This window comes from Callospermophilus lateralis, assembly GCF_048772815.1.
Source record: "Callospermophilus lateralis isolate mCalLat2 chromosome 5 unlocalized genomic scaffold, mCalLat2.hap1 SUPER_5_unloc_2, whole genome shotgun sequence".
Lineage (NCBI taxonomy): Eukaryota > Metazoa > Chordata > Mammalia > Rodentia > Sciuridae > Callospermophilus > Callospermophilus lateralis.
Window position 1 is genome coordinate 1,743,193 of NW_027510148.1, and position 20,861 is coordinate 1,764,053.

At 42.1% G+C, this 20,861-nt stretch overlaps 1 protein-coding gene and 1 pseudogene across 1 annotated transcript; both read left to right on the forward strand.

Moving 5' to 3' along the window:
* Positions 1-20,861, forward strand: part of LOC143639848 (E3 ubiquitin-protein ligase TRIM58-like) — a 305,237-nt pseudogene that overhangs the window by 12,736 nt on the left and 271,640 nt on the right.
* LOC143398955 (olfactory receptor 2W3) lies at positions 14,908-15,852 on the forward strand. Its single transcript, XM_076855654.2, has one exon. The coding sequence runs from the start codon at positions 14,908-14,910 to the stop codon at positions 15,850-15,852; it is 945 nt and encodes a 314-aa protein (XP_076711769.2).

Genomic DNA, 20,861 nt, shown 5'->3' on the forward strand with positions numbered 1-20,861 from the left:
TTATTGGTTATTTTGAACCCAGCATATAGATTACCTAAAGGGCAATGTTGTTCTTCACTTTATGTTATCAGTTCCTATTTGCCTAAGAATGCCCTGGGACCTGTTTTTTTTTGTTCTTTTCCAACCATCCTGTCCTTTCACAATAGACTACCCTTAACTGATTAACAGATAGACCTCTCTGGTGTTTAGTGGGTTAGCAACACGCCCTGATGGTTTCACAATGGGGCCTGGGGTTTCTGGGCTGGGGTCTTTCATTCCCCCTTTGTCTGGAAACTTGGGAACCAATCATGGTTTCCTCAGTTGGGGGCCTATTTAGGCAGACTCTACATCTTGGTAAACAGTAATCCTCAGGGGACAGTCTTTAACTTTCCAGACTTACTTAAAATTGGCCTCCTAGATCCAACCTGACTCGATTTACCTATCTACACTGCCTTTCCATTTTTGGCTTTGTTCCCCTCTAATTTTAGAAACTTTATTGCTGTGTGGAGAAGGGGCGATGACTCGTTCTGGCTGCTTCAGAGCTGAAAAAGGGGTGTCGAACATGAGGGGGCTTGAAGACGTGGGGGGCAACTTGGGGGACGTGAGTTCCCTTTTAGAAGTCAGTTCAATTTGAGGTCTGGTTGGGGAAAAACAGGTTGTCATCTGGGGATGGGTGTTTCTATGAGAGAAACAAAAACCATGAGTACTGAATAAGTGTTGCAAAAGCTGGAACATGTCACTATACATAAGTTCCCTCATCAGGCTTTAACATCCTCAGTTACCAGGACTGTAAACATAACATTTAACTTTTAGGGTTACAGATGTCCTTTCCCTTAAGACACAGTTTAATAATTTAATGTCATCTGATCTTGCAAAATCCTTTTACTAGTTTGACCTCTGTGTCTAATAGAGAAATCTTTAATTCTGTTACTTAGGGCTGGATAACCATACTAGCAAACACCATGCCTACCTGTGTAGGTTAGAAATAAAGGCCTTGAACTAAAAACTACTCTGGCAGTTTCTTTTGATAGTTATCAGGCATTCCTGTCTGAGAATCTTTTTTGAAGCCTCTAGTTTACTTATTTATGGAAGTTACATTTAACTATTATTTTATTTAAAAATGCCCAGGAATAGCTGTGTTTTGGCTTTGACTATCTTTGCTAAGTGTTTAAGATGAAGCAAGTCAAACTGACTTTTGTTTCCATCTATTGTTAACAGTCAGCTGAGTTTCCCTGGGAGTCCTCGGGAACTTACAGCATCTTCTCAGATCTGCTAGTGCCATTTGCGCTAGGATGGGTCCAGGCCTTGCTTGACCATGTGGCTTCCCTTGGAAGCATCAGGGATGTCTCCCTTTTCTGATGACCCTCCTCTTCACAGCAAATGCACTGATTGGCTTTCTGTCCTCCACTGGTCTCATTAATCTCCCTGTTCAGGAGGTTATGTGGCCTAGAGTTGCAGAGCCCTTAGGAAAAGTCCCCTATCCCTTGACTCAGACTGACTCAGAGGGCAAAAGCCAAATTTTTAATTTTAAAACTTGATCTTAAACATCTAGCAAATAAGTTAACAGCCTTATATTAAGCGCACTGGGCTTTAATGTCTATCTCTCTATCCTGTAGGTGATAACTCTTTATCTTACATTAACCCAGGTTGTGAGTTCTTAAAGCAGTATCTCCTTAAAACATTAAGGCAATCCTTAGACCATCTAAAAGCAAACTATAAAACAAAACTAACTACGGTAGTTTACATATTAGCTACCTAGAATTTTGGCAGAGCTATACATTATAATCCCCTGTTTGAGATCCTGGCAGTCGTGACAAAAACCAACTTCTGGTCACAACTTTAAATGTACTGAAATCTGGCCTACTTTTTTATACTCACTTTTACATGTAGCGAGATGGGACATAGAGCCTTATCTCAAGTAAGGCTGGGCTCTTTATAAATCTCAAATACTATAGTTCTAAAGCTGATCTTTGTTTTTTGTTTTTTTTTTTAGACATCATTTTATAAAGTTTACATAAACTGCTGCTCAAGTTTACATGAACATAATATCACACCTAAAACATGAGTTAAAGAAAGGCTGAAAGTTTCTAACCTTTTATGGAAAAGTAGCAAAGTATTTTTGGGTTTTACAATAAAACCTTTACACAGATTAGGCCCTCATTAACTTAAAAATACACTTAAGTTGTATCTCAGTGTAAAAAGGTAACATAGAACTGTACATATCTTATTGATAACAAGCCCAGTTATAGAACACAAATGATATAAATAAATCTTTAATATGTCTCTTTTTTAAGCCTAAAATTACCATACAACTTTAGGACACCAGTTTGATACAATGTTCTTTTGAAGCTTTTACCTTACAGACTTGTATACCTGGAAGATATGAACATATTAAAATTACCATAATTACATTGATGATTTTATATTAACCAAGTTTGGCTTTTAAAGAAATGTCATAGCACAATTTTTTAAAATAGCAGCACTTGTTTAACCAGCTGTTTAATTTCTTTAAGATTACTTGCTCAAAAACTTACACTTATAAGCAACTTACACAGACCTTCTTTATATCATTTACTTAAACCCTCTTAATTACTTAATCATATAGACTCTTATCCAGAAACACATTTTCCCTCTATGAAATCCATAGTTTCTCTTTTTTCTAGTTTCTCTTTTTTATCTGTTAACCTCCTTCTGTTCACATTTTGAAACAATACTTGTAAATTTTGAATTTAATCAGATTATTTTATAGACATAAACATTTTGTTAGGTTTTATTTTTGAACACCTAGAAAAACTTATAAGCTTAGTTTTAAAGACATCTTTACTTTCATCTGTTTACCTAATTTAAATTGAACCATTTGAATCACATGAGTCAAAGATATTTGGATCCATTTTTAAAAATTTTTTTATGAGCACTCCTCATCTGCCAATTGTTATATCACTGTATGATATATGGAAATACACACAGACATACTGACATACAACACGTAACACAAGTGTAACACAACACAATAGTAAAGGAAGGCCTTGTTGCTTTCTCAGGTGAAATCTCATTGCAATGTTTAAAAACTCCATAGTTGATCAAAAATAGAACTTATCAGAAAAATATTAACTTGTCTATAGGATCAAAATCATGAGCTAAAAAAAAATACAGAATCTAAGAAAAAAAGCAAAAGTCCTAGAAAAAATTGACCGGCCTGTAATTAGTAAATGCCATACAATTTACTCTCTGGTTTAATCTAATTTGAGTTCCCATAAAAAGACACTTTTACTCTTTTTTTTTTCTTTTTTTTTTTTTTTCTTGGGCCTCAGATCTGTCTCCTACTGAGTGCTCCAGGCTTCTATTTGCATATCAGCTTAAGTCCTGGCTGAGGTCTGGGAAAACTGGAATTCTGAGCACAAACCTCATGCCTAAGGCATTTTAACCATAAGTCACAATTTCCAGGTTTGGATGTTGAAAATTATGATACAAGTTTAAGATGCAATTTATAAAATTTCATACCTTTTACATTTTCCTACACTAGAAAAACTTGCTCACACAAAACTGAAAATAGGATCTCTACCATCAGAAGAAATTTATTTAGGATCATTAAGTCACTTTCTTTGTTCTGAAGTTCCTAAAGTAGTATTAAGTTTCATTAAATCACCTGGAGAAAATCTTAAAAGAGAACTACACACTACCATGTATATCCAAAATTAAGCTTTTAAAAAATTTCCAAGACTGTTGCTATTTAATGTTATTTCAATAAGCCAGACCAACGTCCCAATCCAACATTTTTTTTTTTTTCCTGAATCTTATACACTAAGGGGAACAGATACCAAATCATAATTTACTATCCTTGCCCAAATTAATGCACTGGTACACCTAGTGGAATCTTTTCAGGCTACCCAGTTCAAAATTGATGAAAAAATAAAACTGAATGATTGGGAGTTACTTGCCAACTTGGAAATAGAGTTCTTTTAATTTCCTTTATCCTAAGTATTTAAGTTCTCTGGCATGAATTATCTGAAATCAAACTAAACGATTACCTAACCCTAACTTTTAACTGCAAGATTGTGCAATGCTTCAAACTCATTTAGATACCAGATGTTACAATGAAACATCATCTTTTAGACACACATTTAGCCTAGATTATCCCCAAGAAACAATCAGACAACTAGATAAGAAAATATCTCTCCAGGTTTTGAACTTCCATTTAATTATGACTTCTATCAGTGGCACCATAGATTTCCCCATGAGTGGACCAGATGTTTTCACATAGGGGCAACTATAGGTGTAAAATTAAGGGTCTCAGTGTGACTGACTGTACTACATTCAGGTGGAGTAATCCTTACAGTGCAGGGAAAGAATGAGGAAATTCCCCAGAGCGAAGGTGGCTCTGGCAGCTGCTGGGAGTTTCTCAGTCTCCCCTTTACTTACAGGATTAACTTCTTTGGATAGACCCAATCCCAGGCAATCTGGCATATCTCCTAACTTTCCAGTAGAGTCAGTTTTTATCTGCCTTAGGTCTTGAAGGGGGAAGAGGGAATGTACTTTGATCGGCTCAAGTTTTTTTCTTGACTCTTTTTCTCATGGCATAACTGTAGACTAAAGGAGCTACCTAAGTGTTAAGGGATATCTACTGGTTGTAAGGTAGCAGATTACCGGAAGAGTTGATTCTAAAAATGCCTCTCTAGCAGCTTAAAGAACACAGCTCATTTTAAACATTGGGGTGGTAAAACAGACTATTGAAAGTCACCTATGCGTCTTAGGGAACCTGGGCAGATTTTGCTAATTATCCCGTGCCTTTCTTAGTCCTGCAACCTGATTTGCTAACATTTCTGACCTGCGAAGGAAGGGGAGCATCCAGGAGGAATGGATGCGAGGTTGGGAGTGTTGCGTAGCCCATACGGAGGCAAATGTGATTGGGGCTTTCCCTCAGTGCCATTCATCTACCGATCACCCTAGATACCCCTGAGGGCTGTCGGGAGGAGGCTCAAGAGAAAGGAACCTTAAGAATCGTCTGAGAGTAGCCCAGACCGGAATTCCGCAGTTGTTCCAAACTCCTTCCCCCACCTCCACGCATCCGAGGCAGATCGGGATTGAGGACACTGTGTACTCACGCCAATTGCTCTCCGGGCCCAGACAGAAAAGTTGGAAGCGGCTTTGGCAGAACCCAACATGCCTGCTCAGTATTGAACAGGTGATTAAGAGCTGCCTAGGCCGAGAAACCTCTCACCCGAGTCTTGAAGAGTGGCGGCTGCACTAGTTGCGTTTAAGTAGCCGTCGGGTGCCCACCTTACCCTCCAGAGGGAAAGAGAGAAAGATGCACCTCAAACAGACATGGGGTGCGTGCACTTACCTCAGTGTAGAATCTCGGTCTGGGACAGAATTTATGACTGAAAGTTCGGCTCCCATTCCCAAAGCCAATTAATGCCAATTTAATAATGAGGACGGGGTTTTGAGAAAAGTTAAAGTGAGATATCAAAGTTTTTAGATCCCCAGCAGGCATTTCTTAACCGCAGTGGGTGCACGCAAGCCAACTACGGGAAGAAAAGAAAACACTGCTTCCCTAATCTCGCTTACAATTTAGGTTAAAATTTAGCTAAAGTTATCTCCACACCTCTAAGGCAGATTGGAATTTGGGACTCTGCATCAGTCCAAAGTAAAACAATGCCATCACACTAAACAGAGACATAAAAAGACACACAGAGACACACAAAGACATAGATTCCCTTTTCAGATTGTCAAAAAAATAAAAGTGGGTGCTGGCCCCAAGCCAACTGGGGCCTTCCCTTCAGACAAACAGATTGGGGGAGCATCCCCCTCAGATTGGGTCTGACAACCCCAGATTGGGAGATTAGTTCTCTTGCCAGGGTTTTGGGCTGGGGACAGACAGGACAATAGAAACACATAACACAAAATTCGCAGCATGTCGTGGATTGCTACCGAGAAACTAAAGGCTCAGATGGATCCGTCAGCTACAAAATACTTTACCAAATACTTCACAAAATACTTTACTACAGGCAATCCACTCAGAACCCTGGGATGTCTCCCAGGGTGGCAGGAGAGAAGTCCGAGTTCGTCAACTCCTTCTCGAGCTGCCCAGAAAACAGAGCGATTACGCGTAATTGTACGGACGCCGCGCACAGACAGATAACGACCGCGCACAGACAGATAACGACCGAAGACTGCAAACATAGAACAAAAGAGACACAAAATGACACGAGCTGGCCAGTTTACCTCCCAGTGGTTGCCGGGTGTTCCTCGGGCAGGGATCCGGACGGGGTTACAGGAGTTCTCCTGGCTGGCTCGCCAAATGAAAGACCCACCGATTCCCTGTCCAAGAAAGACGCACGAGGCACTGGCTGCAAACGCAAGAGGTTTATTCAGACACAGACGCCTGCGGGTGCTCAGCAAAACCTCAGCCGGAGCTTTGGTGAACTGGCACACCGGGCTTTGGGGTACAGGTCTTTTATAGGATAATGGGGCAGGTTTCGCGCGCGCAGTAAGCAACAGGTTTCTTATTGGTTATTTTGAACCCAGCATATAGATTACCTAAAGGGCAATGTTGTTCTTCACTTTATGTTATCAGTTCCTATTTGCCTAAGAATGCCCTGGGACCTGTTTTTTTTTTTTTTTTTTTTTTTTGTTCTTTTCCAACCATCCTGTCCTTTCACAATAGACTACCCTTAACTGATTAACAGATAGACCTCTCTGGTGTTTAGTGGGTTAGCAACATGCCCTGATGGTTTCACAATGGGGCCTGGGGTTTCTGGGCTGGGGTCTTTCAGGTTAATTTGGGAGAATATGCCATCACCTACAGGACAAATAGTATAATAAAATGCTGATTTGCAGTACTAATACTAACCCAATTAAGTGAAAGGGTTAACTGAAAACTTACAGATATTAATGCTATAACCTGTTACTCTCTCTTTAAGACTGGTGCAATTGGCTTGAAGGGTGTTTAAAACCAAAAATTTGGAGACAAAAGTCAAGGAAGTAAAAGGGCAAAGGAAAAAGCAGCCAATATTTGGCCCTTGCTCTCTAAGGTCAGCCAGCACACAGGAAATCATGGGACCCTCTAAAGGCTCTGAAACCCTGGTGAGTCACCTGATCTGCCATAAGGGAGATGGAGAGGACCTAGAGAACAGAAAGCCAACTGGTGGTGCATATTCTGCAAAGAGGAGGGTCACTGGAGAGTGAAATGCATGAAGCTTCCAAGAGAAGCCACACATGTGGTCATCAAGACCCTGACCTGACCCAGCCTGGCCCATGGCACCACTGATAGAGAAAATCTAAAGGAGCCAGGAGACTTCAGCCATGTCCCCAAGAGTGATTGCTGATGAATCTCAGCTGACTCTTAAGAATGGATGGGAACAAGGTCAGTTTGACCAAGTTGGTCTTGAACACCTGGCAGAGCACAGTCCTACAGGGACATTTACAAAAATACTATATATATATATTTAATACAACTTAAGATGTACATTGTGTCAGCCCTACCAAAATTAAGGAAAGCTGGAGTCTGTAAAGGAAGGGTACTAAAGAAAGTGCCTAATATTAACCATCACGGAGGACTCCAGAGACACAGGCTGTCCTGCATTCCAGAGACTGGCTGAAATACCGATTGTTTTCATTGTACTTGTTTGCCAAAGAAAGTAAAGCTTTCTGTCATGTTTATTGTTGTCCTGGCATAAACCTTGCCTATGAATACCTTGTCCAGTCACCTGCCAGCTGCCACCATGGACCTCTGGACTGCTGTGGTGTTGAACACTCTTAACTGTCTATGCCCCACCTCACAGAAAACAAGGACTTCGGTCACTTTCCCCCAACTTGGCCCTCCCTCAGCTCAAAGTTGCTTGGACATGTGGAAGTAGCCCCTTTTCCATAGAAATGGAAGGTAGAAATTGACAGTGGGGAAATGTAACAGTGGTCCCTTCACCTTCTGGATGTAGCCCCACATTGCTCTCTCTCTTCTCCCCTCCCCATCCCTAACAAGATTGGGGAGACATGTCATCTTTTCTTCCCCAGTTAACTGCCCTGAACACACCCACTACAGGAAGAGGAGGCCTGCTGAGGACCTGGGAAGTGAGGATCTCCCAAATTAACAAGTGAATCCTAACAGTTTCAGTCCTGGCTATCCCTGTCCCTCCCATTCATTCTCAGCTCCAGTGAATGAACTGACACTGACCCTTCCCAGACCGCGTGTGTGTGTGTGTGTGTGTGTGTGTGTGTGTATTGGGGGAGGGGGCTGCTCCTTCCATTTAGAGACAAAGATCCCTGGTAGCCTCACTTCCTGCCCAGGGCCTTGCCCAACTCTTTCTGCTTGACAGTCCTCTTCCTCAGGCCTCCTGGACTCCCTTTCTTCCCTCCTTTGGGCTACTCTAATGCTCCCCAGGAAGAAGGAGGGAGCACCTGCAGGAAGGAGCAGCTTCAGGAGGGAGCAGCTTCAGGAGGGAGCAGCTGCGCTCACCCACAGCCCCTGGGCTCCCCTGCCTGGAAGGCCCCAGGGCACAGGGGCTCTTTCCTTTCCAACAAGGTGCACAAGTCAGCTTCTATTATTCCCTTATATATTGTTTTAGAATTAATTTATTAGTTTATTCATTTGGCAGATGTAAGGACCAAGAAGGAGAAGTGTTTAATCCAGGGACAACATAAGTCTTGGACACATTCCCAGCACCTCAAACACATTTGCACGTGGTCAGCACTGAATGCATACTTGTTGAATGAATGAATAAATGTTTGACTTTGCTCGGGATGTGGCTCAAGTGGTAGCGCTCTTGCCTGGCATGCGTGCAGTTCGATCCTCACCACCACATATAAACAAAGATGTTGTGTCTGCCGAAAACCAAAAAATAAATATTAAAAAATTCTCTCTCTCTCTCTCTCTCTCTCTCTCTCTCTCTCTCTCTCTCTCCCCCCCTCTTTAAAAAAAAAAAGTTTGACTTTGTGGAGAGCAGAATTAAATTATGGATCTGAAAATTACATTGTGAAATGTAATAAGTTGTTATGATATCATTAGTAATAATAGTAACCATTGTCCAATAAAGGGTTTAAGTTAAATTTTTTTTTATTTTTTGTTTAATTTTTTGGCAGTTACTGGGGATTGAACCCAGGAGCTTTGTGGCACTGAAGTACATATCCATCCTTTTTTCTTCTTCTTTTTTTTTTTTTTAATTTTTATTTTTCAAGATAGAACCTTGTTAACATGCTGAGGCTGGCTTTGACCTTGAGAACCTCCTGTCCCAGCCTCCCAAATTGCTGGGATTACAGACATGCCTCACCAAGCCTGGTTTCCAGTAAAGCTCAGTACCAGGGGCTCAATGGCAATGTCAGTGTTTAGGTACAGAGACAGTGTGACAGAGCCCTGCTGGAAAGCGCCTGAGTTCAGCCACACAGGAGCTCCACATCCTAGGCAAGGCATGGAGCCTCCTGCCATTCCAGCTCCCTGTGATTTCATGAAGACACCTTTGCATTAGGCACCCCTCTTGCTCCATAGCCATCCCTCAAGATGCTACTCTGGCGAGAAAGCTGGAGACCCGCTCTAAACGCCTATGGATTAAACCTTCTCATTGGAGAGTGGGTTCCTAGGCCCTCTGTGCGACTCTTTCTAAATGTCAGGGCAGAGTGCTCGCTCCTGAAACAAACTCCTGGGTCTGCCCTGCTCCCCATGGGCTCCCTCCACTGCCCTTCCCTTTTCTTGATGTATGTTGAGCTTCTTCCTAACTCACATCACTTTGGCTTTCCTCTCTCTGACAAATCCTTAAATGCAGCCCTAATAAATATCAAATTCCCTGAAAGGCCTGGGTCCAATTCCCAGCTATAAAATACAATAAGATGAAATAAGATGAAAAAGATAAAATAAGATAAAATACAATACAATAAAATGAAATACAATACAATACAATACAATAAAGTAAAATACAATACACTAAAATGCAATAAAAGGCAATACAAGGCAATGGAAGATAATGGAAGGCAAAGCAAGACAATACAACACAAGGCAATACAATGCAGTAAAATAAAATAAAATAAATAAAATACAATACAATACAATACAATGCAATACAATAAATGAAATAAAATAAAATATAAAAATACAATGAAATAAAATAAAATACAGTACAATTCAATATAATAAATTAATATACAATACAATAAAGTAAAATACAATACAGTAAAATGCAATACAAAGCAGTACAATGCAAAAAATAAAATAAAATAAATAAAATAAGTAAAATAAAATACAATACAATAAAGTAAAATACAATACAATAAAAGGCAATACAAGGCAATGGAAGGCAATGCAAAGCAATAAAATAAAAGGAAATAAATAAAATAAGATACAATACAATACAATACAATACCATAAAATAAAATAAATACAATACAACAAAGTAAAATACAATACAGAACAATACAATACAATACAAGGCAATACAATGCAATAAAGTAAAATAAATAAAATAAAATACAATAAGATACAATACAATGAAGTAAAACACCATGAAATAAAATAAATACAATACAATACAATAAATAAAAGACAATAAAATAAAATATAATGCAATGCAATAAAATAAAACAAAATAAAGTAAAATAAAATAAAATAAAATAAACAAATTAAAAAATAAAAAATTAATATATAAAAATTAAAAACTTTAAAACGTTAAAAATTTAAAAAATAAAAAGTAAAATAAAATAAAAAATAAATAAAATAAAAAATAAATAAAATAAATTTTAAAAGTTAAAATAAAATTAATTTAAAAATTTAAAAATGAAATGAAATGAGATATAAAATAAAATATAAAACAAAAAAAATAAAATAAAAAATAAAAATAAAATAAAATAAAAAATAGTAAAGTAAAAAATAATACAAATAAAATAAAATAAAAAAATTTTAAAAATTTAAAAAATTTAAAAATAATACAAATAAAATTAAATTAAATTTAAAAATTACAAAATAAAAATAAATGAAATGAAATATAAAATATAAAACAAAACAAAATAAAATAATTAATTAAAAAATAAAATAAATAAAATAAATAATAAAAGAAATAAAATTTAAAAATTAAAAAACTAAATAAAATATAAAATAAAATATAAAACAAAATAAAATAAAACAATAAAATAAATAAAATAATACGAATAAAATAAAATAAAAAATACAAATAAAATGAAATAATAAAATAAAAAATAAAATTAAATAAAATGAATTATAAAATAAACTATAAAACAAAATAAAATAAAAAATAATACAAATAAAATAAAATAATAAAATAAAAAATAAAAAATTCAAAAATTTAAAAAATGAAATTAAATGAAATAAAATAAAATAAATAAATAAAAATAAAATAATAAAATTTAAAAATACCAATAAAATAAAATAATAAAAAATAAAAATAAATGAAATACAATGAAATGAAATATAAAATAAAATATAAAACAAAACAAAACAAAATAAATAAATAAATAAATAAAATTAAAAAACAAAACAAAATAAAATAAAATGAAATAATACAATAAAATAAACATAATACAAATAAAATAAAATAATAAAATAAAAACATAAAAAATAAAATAATGAAATATAAAATAAAATATAAAACAAAACAAAATAAAATAAAATAATAAAATACAATAAAATAAACATAATACAAATAAAATAAAATAATAAAATAAAAACATAAAAAATAAAATAATGAAATATAAAATAAAATATAAAACAAAGCAAAATAAAATAAAAAATAATACGAATAAAATAAAATAGAATGAAATCCTCCATGTTAGATCCCGGGCGCTCACTTTCCCTGGTAGCGCTCCACAGCTGGGCCAAAGTCTGTGTTCCCAGAAGCCTGGGTTCATCACTGAAGTCACTAATTTGACAGGTAAACTCTCTTCTCAAGTCCCTCTCTAGTGAAACAGTGGAAAGTCCGTCGAGAGAACTAGCTAAGCGGCCATTTCGGGGCAGTGGGGACGGCCTGAGAGAAGGCAGCTGGGCGGTGTTCATCTGGAGCTGGTGGGACGGGAGGTGAACAGCCCCTTAGCCGCCAAGGAGGGACTGGTTTAAACTCCCGGCTCCCAGAGGGCAGAGGAGTCAGCGCCGCGGGACTGATTACACCGCCCGCTCTTGCCACCAGCCTCCCATTGAAGGATTTCCACGGGAGACACTCGGGCTTGCTGCTGGACCCCGCTGGGTCTGTCCTGTTTCCCAGGGGAGGCGGAGGGAGGCTGCTCGGTGCAGAGCCCAGCTCCGCCGACGCAAGCTGCTCGCTGCCCTAGCGGAGTGGTCTCCTCGCCCCTCTCCACCACCTCTACCAAAGTACCTGAGCAGCATTTTGATTGACCCCTTAGTCACCCAGGAAATCAATTAGCTGCTCTTTCTCTGACACTGCCTTGCTGATTGCAGGGTCTCAGTTTCTCTTCATTTGATTACGTTTCAAAAAGTTTTAGCCTGTGACATTGTTTTTGCCTCGACAAGAGCATCATCAACATGGGCACATACGCACAGTCTAAGGAATCAATCACAAGATGTTCGATGTCCTTCTGGTTAGTTTGAAATTAAAATACAAACCGGCATAGACTGACACCTCCCTTTCATATCCAAAAGTAAAAAAGAAGTAAACATAAGTAAGAAAAGCTTTTTGTTCATCCGGGCACCTTGGAGTTCGTTCAGTAGGTGGACAATGGGTGTTTTTATTTTTCATAGATAAATTTGTTAGCCAGAAGATGTCAACATACATTTGCCCTGTTTTTAGTAGATCCAAGCGTTTGATTGCTTCTTGGCATGTAATACTTCTGGGGAGCGGGGGAGGGAAGCAAATGGCCCTGGGATTTATGTCCTCTGAGCAACCCTGGATGGAGAACTCCAGTTTTACTTGTGTGAGGTATTAAATCCTTCTGATCTCCAGGGACAAATTCTCATGGTCCTCATTTTCTGCCTGAATCCTACGGGAGGCTGGAGCATTTGAGGTTGGTGGTTTCAGAAGTTTCCCCAGAGCTTGGGGAGGCTGATGCACCTGGGCCATCCTCAGGTCCCTCTCTGATATTTCCTCAGGAGAGCTGCATCAACCTGCAGTTGACATAAACCCCTCTGCACACACATGTGGCCCATTGGACAGAGGAACGGGCTGAGCCTGAGGGCGCTGTCACCAGCTGGGGGCTCCCTGAGCAGAGTGCCCACTGCGCCCAGGTGTAAAGGGCTGTGGGAAATCTACCCTTTCTCCAGGAGAGAACAAAGAAGGGTGTTGACCAGTCCACAACAGAGAAACCCATCGTGTGTAGGAAAAGGTGGCCGATTATTTAATAAGAAAACCTTGGCAGGGATGGTAGAAGGTGTTTGCAGAGCAAACTGCTGGGGTGCAGAGAGCCACGAGGACTGGGCCAGTGGCCGCAAGGGACCTCTCCATGCAGGGAATAGAGGATCCACTTTATTCTAGAGTGAGGATTCGGGGAGAAAACACTTGTCCTTCCCAGAAGGTAAAGGAGCCCTGCACTCCTTAGGGGCTCTCCTCCACAGAGAGGCAAGTGTGGGCAGCAGGACAGGTGCTCCTGCCCCTCTGCTTGGGTTTATTTTGATTATTTATTTATTTATTTTGGAGAGAAAGAGGTGATGTTTATTTCCCGTTTTTTAAAAGTGACGTTTGGATCAAATTTGAACTAATGTGACCAAAGGCTCTACTCTAAGGTAACTCCCAGCAGGGGTCATGAGTCTGCTCCTCTCCCACACTTCCTAAGCTCTGGGTGTCACCCACATTTTTCAACTCTTAGATTAACCTATCAAAAAAGCAAACGACTTTATGCTCCAATTTGTATAGCCTCAGTTATCAGTGGGAACATTCCTAGCACCTATAAGTCACTGGGTTGTGAATTACTTATAGTCTAGCCAGTTGTTCCAAGTCATCTCTGATTTCTATGTTATTATAGGTTTTTCTTGTCAATGTTTTGAAAAAAAAATTACAAAGTAGTCTTCTATCATTGTCATTATTTTCAGACTTCGTTAGAAGCAGAGAGTCTTTAAAAAATATATCCAGATTTATTCATATTTTATTTCACCATTTTTAAGAACTGAAATTTGACTTGTGAAATCTACTCAAGTCCAAGATGAGGAGGAAAATAGAAAAGTCTTCATATTTTCTTGCAGTAGTTGAACATTTTAAAATGTTTAAATATGTAATTTGGTTTGTTTTGGCATAAGGAATACAGCAGGGATCTACAACCCCCTCCTCCGCCCCAAATGTCACGTCACTCATGCCACTTATGTTTTAATTACTGCATTTTCAAGGTATGCTTAGATATATGTTAATACAATTTCTCCTTGTAGACTTTTTTTTCCTAAAAAAGGTTTATTTTCATGTTCTCTGTTTGCATGACACATCAGCTTTATTTAACACAAACAGAAACTTCTATGTTTACACCCATCCATATGTTTGTGTGTGTGTGTGTGTGTGTGTGTATTTATAGTGTATATATTTTTAAAAAAATCTGTGCATAAGTGGACTGTGATGTTCAAGGATGAGCTGCACTGGTATTTCCTAAACCCTACCAGGAGATTGTTTGGAGTGATCTTTTGTGCCTCTGAGGTTTTGACAGGAGCTCAGGAACTTGTGGCTCTGGAAGAAGCAGAGGTTGGAGCTTGGCAGGTGTGTGCCTTTCCTCTCTGGAATGACGGAGCACAGCGGTGGATATGGATGAAGATTTCAGGCATGTTCCCTGGGGCAGACCAGCTTTGCTTCTCCACATGTGACATTTACTTAACCCACAGGTGCCTCAGTTTCCTTTTCTACAATTTGGAGACAGTAATCATAGCAGAGCCTCCACACCACTGTTTAGGGCTTAGGTGAGTAAAAAAACCTGCTCTGTGCTCCTCTAAGCCTGGCGAGGAGTCCATACTCCAGCATCAGCAGGTGCCACTACTGGTGTTGACACCTCTCCTCAGGTGCAGTAGAGATGGACAGGACCAATGGCAGCACTCAGGGCCACTTCATCCTCCTGGGTTTCTCTGACCGCCCCCACCTGGAGAGGGTCCTCTTTGTGGTCATCCTGGTAGCCTACCTGCTGACCCTGGTGGGCAATAGCACCATCATCCTGGTGTCTCGGCTGGACTCCCGGCTCCACACGCCCATGTACTTCTTCCTCACCCACCTGTCCTTCCTGGACCTCAGCTTCACCACCAGCTCCATCCCCCAGCTGCTCTACAACCTGAGTGGCCGTGACAAGACCATCAGCGATGTGGGCTGTGTGGTCCAGCTCTTCCTGTTCCTGGGCCTGGGTGGAGTGGAGTGTCTGCTGCTGGCCATCATGGCCTATGACAGGTTTGTGGCCGTCTGCAAGCCCCTGCACTACACGGTGATCATGAGTTCCAGGCTCTGCCTGGGCTTGGTGTCAGTGGCCTGGGGCTGTGGAATGGCCAATTCATTGGTCATGTCTCCAGTAACCCTACGATTACCCCGCTGCGGGCACAACAAGGTGGACCACTTCCTGTGTGAGATGCCAGCCCTGATCCGCATGGCCTGCGTCAACACAGTGGCCATAGAAGGCACTGTCTTTGTCCTGGCTGTTGGCATCGTGCTGTCTCCCCTGGTCTTCATCTTGGTGTCCTACAGCCACATCGTCAGGGCTGTGTTCAGAATCCAGTCATCCTCAGGAAGACACAGAATCTTCAACACCTGTGGCTCCCACCTCACCGTGGTCTCCCTGTTCTACGGGAACATCATCTACATGTACATGCAGCCAGGAAGCAGGTCCTCCCAGGACCAGGGCAAGTTCCTCACCCTCTTCTACAACATCGTCACCCCCCTCTTGAACCCCCTGATCTACACCCTCAGAAACAAGGAGGTGAAGGGGGCACTGAGAAGGCTGCTGCTGGGGAACAGAAAGGGGGGCAAGGAGTGAGGCCCTGAACTGCCCAGCATCCAGCCTCAGGGTCAGCTACAGTGGGGCTACTGCTGGCCTCTGAGCTGTGGAGCAGAACTGGTCTCAGCCTGCAGCTCTCAGCATCCTAGCAGGGATGGCCTTCTGAAACCTGTTTATGAGAGAACAGTACAGGGCCTGTCACCCACACCCAGGTGTGCAGACCTCACCCCACCAGCTCCTATCAGGGCCTCACTGGAAGCAGCCCCTCTCTGAGTTCTGCTTCTGTAGTTTGTTGTTAGTTCACATTGTGCTCTCACATAGGCATTTTATCTAGAATCCCCCAGCTCTATCCGGGCTCTTGGTGTGAACCACTCTCTCTTCCTGGATAGCATCAAAGGCTGAGTTCAGTGTGGTTTGGTGTTTTCTCTCCCACATTGCACCACAGGCTTACATGGTATTTCTGCCCTTTGTTGGACAGATAGATGAGTATGGTGGGTACACAAGTTTAAGAGGATGACTATAAGATGGGCCCACTGGCTGACACCCGCTCCCCATGCTTTCTTTGCCAAAAAGCAATTTCCCTGCAGCCCTGCCTGGCCTAAGTGGACAGGATATGTCAAATTTATCAGCAAACTACCTGTTATCTGCACGGAAATGCAGGTAGGAATTAGCGTTAATGAAAGGAACCTAAGAGAGTTTGAAGGGAGTGACTTTGTGACCCTTTTCCCAGGCCAGTTTCTGAAAGATAAGCATAATTCCTCCTAACCATAAAACCTGTAACAATGTATAGTTAAGAATCCAGGCTGGGCACAGTGACTCGGGAGGCTGAGGCAGGAGGATCAAAATTTCAAAGCCTCAGCAAAAGTGAGGCTATGAAACAGCTAATGAGACCCTGTCTCTAAATAAAATACAAAAGAGAGCTGGAGATGTGGCTCAGTGGTCTAGTGCCCCTGAGTTCAATCCCAGGTACAAAAAAAAAAGTATCCAATTAGAACTGGTCAGCATGGGCCAAGGTGACATAGGGTTACCATGATAGTGGGGACTTGAAAGTCTTATGTCACCCTGTTTTCAATCTAAAGTCAAGAGGTGGACCTGGACTGGTCTTTCTGGAAACTTCTCTGGGACCCCAATAAAACTGGAGTGCAGGAATGGTACACTGTCCCTCTCCTCTCTAAGTGGACTGAGTCTCTCACTTGAGAGTGTCCCCTTCCCTGTTTTCCTATCCCTTCAGTAAACTCATGCCTGTTACTCTGACTGACATGCCTGAAACCTTTCTGATGTGATCACAGAGTCAGGGTTTGATAGTTTGGAGTCTTTTCCATGCCTCAGTTTCCCTGAAGGCCTCACACCTGTAACATCTTCTTCCCCAAACTTGGTCTTTGTCCCTGATGTCTGGATTCATGTCTGGATTAACACTCTGGATTCATGAAGATTTTCACATGTGACATTGATTTTGAACCAAATTTAACTCTTGAAGCATGATGATTCTGCAGTTGTGTTTTAATTTTGCTTGTGAGAAGCACCTGATGTTTGCCAGGTTCCCACCTGGTGCTCAGTTCATCTCACCTCTGTGCTTGTGAGAGTCCAGTGTGACTGGCACCCTTCCCACTGTACCCACTTGGTGCTTAAGATGTGGAGGTTGCATCAGGAGATTTGTTCAGGAGAAGAGAACCAGGATTTACCCAGGGCCTCTCTGAGTCCAATCCCTGAGGTTCCTACTGCACAGAAACTTTCAAAGTGTGAAACTTCTACATCCTTTGACAGGTGGAGACTCCCCTGGGATCCTCCACTTGCTGTGCACACAGATCCCCTGAGAGCTGGGAGGCACACTCTGATTCAGGGGTTCTGGGAGGGCTGAGGGTCTGCACTTCCGCCATCCCCCAGGTGACACTCACTACTGGGACTCAGGTCACTTTTTGAGGACCTAGGGGCAGGTCACCTTTGCCCTGAGGGCAGACACCTCTAGGGAAGAGCCAGGACAACAACACAGACCAGGGAAAGGAGGTGGGAGGTGGCCCAGGCTCCTCTGCCACCACAGCACTTCCCAGCCCTGTGCCTCCCAGACCTCCTTGGCCTGTGCAGTCCCCACCTCACCTCTCATTTCCTTCTCTCCACACCACAAGTCACAAGGTACCAGCCCTGGGGTGGGGTTAAGTGGAACCAAACCAGAGCTCCCAGGGGAGGCTTCCTGGGCTTCAGGGGAACCCGGGTGTGAATAGGCAAGTCCCCTGTATAAAGGATTAAGGGTGTGGCCGGGCTGAGGGTGAACAGGCAACTGGGCTCCCTGTGAGACCCTCCCCAGAATGAAACCCAGGAATCCTGCTGGGCTAGCCCTGGGAGGGGTTCCTGGGAATGGGGCAGAGCTCCCTGGACCCCTGGGACCCTCCTCCTTTTGGAAGAAGCTCACTAGTGTTCTGAGTGGACTCCATGCTCCCTGTCCCCAGGCAGCTTGGAAGGTGCCAAACTCCGAGCCTCTGGAAAAATATCTCAGAGAGAACAAAGTGTTGCCAATTTTGACCCCAAGGCTGGGTCCTTTCTCACTCAGAACTGTAGAAGCAGCAACAGTGTAACATTGACCAGTACCTTTTGAAATAGCTCTGAGGCTTATTTTTAAAAAGGACTGTTTTCCTTTTCCTCTTCTCGCTTTATCCCTCCCTAACTGGGGGTGGGAACAAGATTTTCTTTGAGTTATCTGTGCCTCACAGAAGCCAGATGTCTGCCAGAGGATCTAGGAAGTGGTTATCTCCCAAATTAACAAGTAAATCCTAACACACCCCTAGGGCATCTGGAGATCACCTTTCAGGGCACTCCTGGAATGCAGCCTTTGAATAGCTCCTTTAAAGTCCCCCTGTTGTTCCTGCTGATGGGCAGAATCACCACCTCTGGGTCTGAAGTCCCCTGTGTTTCTCCTTTGCCAGCAAAGCAATAAAATTTATTTTCCCTTTTCTCAAAACCATGTCCTCCTTATTGAATTGGCATAGGAATTAGAACAGAGCTTTTGGTTGCAACAGAATTAAATGCCAATTGAGAAGTCAAGGAGAATTTGATTCTTGGCTAAGAACAGGAGGAGTAAAAGCTGGACTCCTAAGTAAACTTCTCACCCTTCAGATGGGGCAGCAATTAAGGTAGGGTAAAAGGAATGAGAGCGAGGGCTGGCTGCGAAGAGGAAAGACATTCCAGTGTGTTATTGTGATGAAGTCAGAGTTGTCTGGTGGTCACTCTGTCAGCATATTAACTCCAGGTTCACCAGCCCCTGAAGAAGGGCTCTGGCCTTGAGCAGCCTGTCCTCTGTACAGGATTAGGGCGGGTGGAAATTCAGTGAGACCTCCCTGGCTGGCCAGAACCAGGCAGGTAACAAACGTGGTTTGCTTAACTCTGTTTCAGAGCAGGGACCTTCAGGGAAACTGGGGCCCTGGGAACTCCCTTCAAACCCTGATTTTTGCCATCAAGTCAGAAAGATTTCAGAGTGCTCAGAGTATCAGGCAAGATTTAATAGGAGGGATGGAAAGGGAAAAGGGACAGTCTCCAGGTAGAGAGGGTCCTCCCAGAGAGGACAGGACAGCATGCCCCTCCTGCCCTCTAGTTTTATTGGGGTCCCAGGGAAGTTTCCAGAATTCTGCTCAAGGCCACCTTCTGACTTTGGACTGACAACACAGGAAGTGCACGGACCTCCTCCAAGAGATGGGGTGGTGCTCACTGAGGACGGAGTCGCTGAATTTGCCCCCACTTCCTGCCTCCTCTGTTGGTTCCTTGCACTTTGAAGAGCGCTCAGCAAGCTCCCCTTTTGTCCTGGGCACACTGAAGAGAACCTGTAATAAAGAAAGCTCCTGGATTCTAGTAGGGACAGAGGGTGTCAAGATGCGAGGACAGGCAGGTAGCAGTGAAGCCAGAATCAGACAGGCAGTCAGGATAGACAGGTAAATGGAGCCAGGTCGCATCAAGGACGCCTATTGAAGTGAGTCTGGGAAGTTGAGACTGTCCCCTGAGGGACTGAAAGGCCTTCAGAGCCCTTCCTCCACCCTATCAAGACAACCTGCTGAGGTAACCTGTCCCAGGGATTGCCCCGCCCTACAGGGGGTTGTGAAAGTTGTTAATTAATGTTTCCTGGGCTGCTCCATCTGGCCCTTCCCCACCCATCTGCTTCTCACCTTTTGGTCATCCACTGAGCATCTCCTGAGCCTAGTCAGGCACATAGGAAGGAGAGGAAAGATAGGGAAGAGAGCAGGAGAACTCAGGAAGCCTAGGCAGGACACCCTCGCTTCCTGGGATACCAGGATACCAGCTATAGCCCCCTACTCCCTCCTGCAGAAGTCTATGTACCCCCTTTTAAATAAACCCTGTTTATATGCCTGCCTTGGTGTGCTTCTCTAATGCCATACTTCAACATGGGAGGGAGCAGAACTCACCACCCTTAACCTGTGGTATCAGCAGCATGGCTGGGCACAGATGATGTACCTACTAGATGCTAGAACCTAGAAACCTGTGCATATAGCCAGTTGATCCCAGGTTAGGACTAATGAATGATTGGGCCATCTAAGTTGTTCCCACCAGGCTTATAAAACCAAGAATAATTGGGGTCTGCTGAAAAGAGGTCTGACTTGAACCAGCTGAAAGATGATCACAATCTCACTTTTTGGACCTGAGTCAGTTGCTAGATGAGGAGATTATGGCAGAAGTGAGGACAGGCCTCATGTTGTCCACAGTTTTACTGCAGAGCTGGACCTGACTCTATTCAAGGAGGACTTTTGTGGACATGGACAAACATGTTGGAGAAAAGAGCACATATTGAGTGGAATAATACATGCAAACACTGATAAACAGTTATTGGCTTCTCAGGGACATTGAGTGGAAAAGAGTTTGATTTCACATAGTGGTAACAGAAAGACACAAGGTTATGACCTTATACTTAAATTCCATCACTCCAGACTCAGAAACGCTCTTATGGACGCCCTGACCCATAGAAAAGGCGATTGTGGCCAAAAGCTATGCAACACAGCCACCTGGAGGAAGTAGCGAAGATAGCGCTTCATCCCACCGTCCACAGGTGT